Genomic DNA, 5,645 nt, shown 5'->3' on the forward strand with positions numbered 1-5,645 from the left:
CATAGAAAGGGAATGGACCTGACTATTCTGGGGGGGAAAGGGGAATGTGAGTTCGGAAGAGACTGGACAAAAATCGTGCCCTATGGATGAGGACAGTGGTTGGGGAGTGAGGGTGGAGGGTGGGGCGGGAACTGGAAGGAGGGGAGTTATGGGGGGGCGGGGAGAGGAACAAATGTAATCTGAACAATAAAAATTTAATTAAAAAAAAAATGTGGTATATACATACAATGAATACTATTCAGCCTTAATGAGGAGGGAAATTCTGACATGGATGAACCTTGAAGACATTACGCTAAGTGAAATAAGCCAGTCACAAAAGGAAAAATACTATATATGAATCCACTATATAAGCTATCTAGAGTAGTCAGATTCATAGGGACAGAAGGTAGAATGGTGGTTGCCAGGGCCAGGGAGGAGAATGGAATGGGGAGTTTTTGATTAATGGGGACAGAGTTTCACTTTTGCAAGATGAGAGCAGTTCTGGAGATGGGTAGAGGTGATAGTTGCACAACAATGTGAATGTACTTAATATCACTGAACTGTACACTTAGGAATGGTTAAGATGATAAATTTTATGTTTTGTGTATTTTACCACAATTAAAAATATAACTAGCCAAACCTAGTTCAAGAATATGTGGTGCTGCTTCTAATGATTTCCTATCGAAGAGGGAGCCACCTTCTGACTTCTCTGTCCTCCTTTGGTTAATTCGTAATAGCAAATGACTCGCAGTCAGCAGATGGACGAGCTCCTGGATGTCCTCATTGAAAGTGGAGGTAAGACTGCCCGTGTTCTGCCCATCAGGATACTCTGCACCTGCATGTACCCTAGGGAGTAAACCCAGCTGCTCACTGTAAATGGGACTGAAAAGTCTATGGCAGCGGTTCTCAACCTGTGGGTCACGACTCCTTTGGGGGTTGAACGATCCTTTCACAGGGGTCGCCTAAGACCATCGGAAAACACATATATAATCACATATTGTTTTGTGATTAATCACTATGCTTTCATTATGTTCAATTTGTAACAATGAAATTGGGGGTCACCACAACATGAGGAACTGTATTAAAGGGTCGCGGCATTAGGAAGGTTGAGAACCACTGGTCTATGGGTACAGTGGTCACTCCATCCGAGCTTCCTATCCACTTTGGAGCAGACAAAGAAGGGCATTGTGGATGACTCCTCTCCGCCATTGTCCCTTTGTCCATGGAACATTTCCACCAATCATTTTAACAGTTTTCATGTTTCAACTGTTCCCTAACTTTCCTCGTTTTATACTATTTCTCTCTACCGTTCTAATCCCAGTGTCCCTATCTTCACTGTGAGAAGGATGAAGAAGATATAACAAGTTTTGTGCTACCTACTCAAAATGATATTCAATTATTAATCTCCCATTAGATGGTCCATTCATGCTTAAATGTCTTTTAAGCTAGCAATAAAAATTATTGACATATTCTTTTTGCCCCTTTTAAGTCATGTATTTTTTTTTAAATTATATAATATGTACTTAGAATTTGAAACCATACAAATGAACAAGGTCACATAGGAGAAAGTGTAGATAGAAAGAAAAAAAAAAACCTCAGGTAACAACACTTAAAGTTTCAGAGAAAGAGGGTCCAGGCTCAAGGCTCCACTGGACCAAGTCCCCACCTCTGGGCAGTTTGCAGTCTGGTGAGGGAGATTGACAACAAGCAAGAGAACAGGCAATTCCTCCATTGTAACAAGAAAGAAGAAGGAAAAGATGGGCGGCGGGTGCGAGTGGGGCTGGCGCCAGCATTAGGTGCAAGCGCCGGGCGTGACCATGGCACACAGAAGCAAAGAATTTTCAGTAACCACCAGAGGCTCGCCCCAATGACAGTGACTGGCACCCCACCTTGGTCTGGCACCCCCGCTCACCTGCTCCACCATCCTGCCACAGCCAACACCCACCATGTTCTGTGCATGCCCCCTGGTGGGTCAGCGCACATCATAGTGACCGGTTGTTCAGTTGTTCGGTTGTTCAGCCATTCCATCTATGTGTATATTAGGGAGATTATATATATAATGGTGGACTAGATAATATGGATTGGAAAGAAAAGAAATGAAAACCAGAAGGGGTGGATGGATGGTGATAAAATAGTGGTGTCTGTAGATTAGAGTGACTCCTTGTGGCTGAGAAATTGTTGTTGGGTAAGTTAGAGGAATAGGAGGGATGCATTGAGAGTGTGAAATTTTGCTTGATATTGAGCTTTCAGAGGGATAAAGTTTTTGGAAATGATAAGGTCCAGGGTGTGTCCAACAGAGTGAAAATGAAGGAATCACTGAAGTTGAGGGCGATGGCGACGTCAAGGAACTGAGAGGCCAGCTGGACAATGGGTGACATCTGAGGATGCTGAAATTACAGAGAATGACAGGAGTTAAAGTGGGGGAAAGGCAATGAACTAGGGCAGTGGTCGGCAAACTCATTATTCAACAGAGCCAAATATCAATAGTACTTCTTCAAAATAGACTCGCCCAGGCCGAAAACCGACTTCTGCGCATGGGCCACGGAGTTTCAATCGCACTGTATGCACGCCCGCACGTGGTATTTTGTGGAAGAGCCACACTCAAGGGGCCAAAGAGCTGCATGTGGCTCACAAGCCGCAGTTTGCCGACCATGGAACTAGGGAATAGAGTTTTCAGTGGGATGAGGAGAAATGTGTGGGGTAGGATGGTGGGGAGAGCAGCATGACCCTGAAAGCCAGGAGTTATAAGGTGGAGGAGTAACAATCAGAGAGTGGCAGCAGGAAGACTCACCTTCTGCTCTGAAGTACAGGAGCCCACACTGAGGGTGTAACAGAGGATGCAATGTCCTCAGGGGACAGACAGGTGTCAGTGAAGGAGCAGGTAAAGGAACCCGCTTTGAGAATTTGATAAACACAAAGTGAAATTTCCAGAAAGAAAGGATGTGAGGAGAGACCCGGGAGGGTCAGAGGGATATGGTTGCATAGAGCCGTCTAGAGATGAAAGAGGGTAGTGAGCAGTGACCAGAGGAGCATAGCCACCACCTGCATCTGAGTGTAACTCGTTCACTCCAAAGATTCACGTTGTGAGGCATGCTCTGTTTGAAGTGATTTGACAGTTCCCATTGTGTTTTACCAACAGAAATGCCAGCTGATGCCAGAGAGGATCATTCGTGTCTTCAAAAGGTCCCAAAGATGCCTAGGTCTTCCCGAAGCCCCACTGCTGCCCTCCCCAAGCCTTCTGCTCCCTTTGAACAAGCGTCTTCAGGAGGCCAGCTCTCATTTGATCACTATGGCACAGACAGTGATGAGCACCTTGAAGTCTTATTAAATTCCCACAGCCCCTTGGGAAAGGTGAGCGATGTTGCCCTTCTAAAAATTGGGAGTGAGGAGCCTTCTTTCGATGGCATAATGGATGGATTCTCTGGGAAGGCTGCAGAAGACCTCTTCAATGCGCATGAGATCTTGCCAGGTCCCCTCTCCCCGATACACACTCAGTTTTCACCTTCTTCTGTGGACAGCAGTGGGCTGCAGTTAAGCTTCACTGAATCTCCCTGGGAAACCATGGAGTGGCTGGACCTCACTCCCCCAAGTTCCACACCAAGCTTCAGCTCACTCAGCACCAGCGGCCCGAGCATCTTCAACATCGATTTTCTGGATGTCACAGATCTGAATTTGAATTCCCCCATGGACCTGCACTTACAGCAGTGGTAGAATGCCTGATGCAAAAATGCTAAGGAAGGCCAATAGGAATTCTACAACCACAAATACTTGTATTGTATTACCCAAAAGGAGGAGCAGGAGGAGGGGGAAGCAGAGGAGGAAGAAATTTAAAAGAAGCAGTGGAGATTTCTTTGACTATCAACAGCACAAATAGGAGTCCTTTATATATATATATAGTAATACTTACCAACATTCAATGACTGTTACTGATTTTAGCAATGCACTTAAAATGTGCTTTCTCAGATCAAGAATGCCAAAAAAAAAATCTTTCACTACCTTTTCAAACACCAATATATTTTCTAGCCCATATTTAATTAAGACATTGTTGGGGCGTAATCTCACCTTGTAAGCTTTTCTCATGAATTTATTGGAAAGAAAATGTAAACTTGGGAGTTCAGGGAAGTCAGTCCATCAAAGGTTATAGAAGACACACCTGTGATGGAGGCTGATTCTCATAGCTCCATTACTGTCTTTCAAAATACAAGTAAGGCCCAGTTTCAGTTACGGAGTTCTTGAGGCAGACTAGAGGGACAGAACCAATTCATTCCCAGGGAAGAAAAATCAACTCAGTGTCCCTTGACCACAAAGCTGCCCCATCGGAATGGTTTCCAATCTCCTACCCAGAAGTCTGTGAGGTCACTGATAAAAACTGACCCACCATTGTTGCAGAGAACCCTTCCCAGAACTTCCCTTTTTCTTAACCAATTAGCCGCATCACTCCCACTCTCTCTGTGGTGGGAAGCATTGTGAAACAGGCAAGAAACTCCTGCCATGGGAGGTTCTCCAGCACCACCCTCCTTAGTTCCAAAGACTAGTGCTGACCTAAGCAGATGAAAGGACCGCTCTAGCCTCAGGGAGCCATATCAGGGATCATTCAGACAGCGCTAGAGAACACTGTTTCCCATATCATGGGAATACTAGTAAGCCATAGGCTATTATAACAGGACTATGTGTGAGGTCCAACTTCTTTTTCTGGAATGGGCATGGTCTTGTTTATTTTTCTCCCACTCAACTTTTCTTTCAAGAGACCAATCCTTTCTTGCTCCTCTTTCAGATATCTTTCTTTTTTGCCCCGGCATTGGGAGAAGAGGACTTCTTACTGTAGATCTAATAAGCTGCCATACTCCTAATAAAGCCATATTTCAAAAAGCTAAAACTCCAGGTTTTCCTGGAAAACTCATTCTCCATATGCATAATTTGCTGCAGAAGGAAGTTGAAAGAATGTCTTTAGGAAGAAACTGGTGACTTGGCCCATCAGTCACCACGCTCATTCTCCCCTCGTTTGATTTACAGCAATCACTGATTTGGGAAATTGGAAATCATTATATTGTAGAGATACAAGGAGAGAGTGTTTTAGGTATGGATTTCTGAAAGAAAACACAATGGTGCGTTGAAAACAGTGGGAGGAAGAAAAGACAGTGGTGTCGTGTGCATTCCTCATTACCTCTCACGCTTGTGCTGGGGGTTGGAAAACTCAGCCGTTGGGACGGTCTCCCCAAGGTGCACTGGGGCTTCACCGTGTTTATAGTGTTGCATGCCGTGTTTATAGTGTTGCATGCCGTAGAAAGTAGCTGTTGTTGTTGTTTTAATTTAAATCACTAAGGCACTGTTTTCACTGTGCACTTATGGAGAAAATAACCAAAAACGTTGTGATTTTAGAAGTTCTTTTTTTGATAAACCAAAGATTTAGAAATCATTCCATTGTTAACTTGTAAAACTTGTGTGAACAGAGTTTTTGGTGACTGCTACTCTGAAAGCTGCCTGCTACTCTGAAAGCTGCCAGAGCTTATTAGGGGTGGGGGATATGTATATATATATATATATATCCACACACACATGCCTATGTGTATGGATATATATGTGTGTGTATGTGTCTATGTATGTACACACATATACATACATGTGTATAGACACATACACATGTGTGTATGAATCTTGTAAAGCAG

General features: G+C 44.0%; 1 protein-coding gene across 1 annotated transcript in view; it reads left to right on the plus strand.

The window, feature by feature from the left end:
- MYOCD (myocardin) overlaps nucleotides 1-5,234 on the plus strand; it is an 83,519-nt gene extending 78,285 nt beyond the window's left edge. Inside the window, exons 12-13 of the mRNA XM_023743860.1 lie at nucleotides 717-774; nucleotides 3,119-5,234. Of these exons, the coding sequence (XP_023599628.1) occupies nucleotides 717-774; nucleotides 3,119-3,690 (630 nt within the window). The 3' untranslated portion in view covers nucleotides 3,691-5,234. The remainder of the gene's footprint in view (nucleotides 1-716; nucleotides 775-3,118) is intronic.
- Nucleotides 5,235-5,645: the final 411 nt, after the last annotated feature.

The sequence above is a fragment of the Myotis lucifugus genome, unplaced genomic scaffold (genome assembly GCF_000147115.1).
Source record: "Myotis lucifugus unplaced genomic scaffold, Myoluc2.0 scaffold_416, whole genome shotgun sequence".
Taxonomy (NCBI): domain Eukaryota; kingdom Metazoa; phylum Chordata; class Mammalia; order Chiroptera; family Vespertilionidae; genus Myotis; species Myotis lucifugus.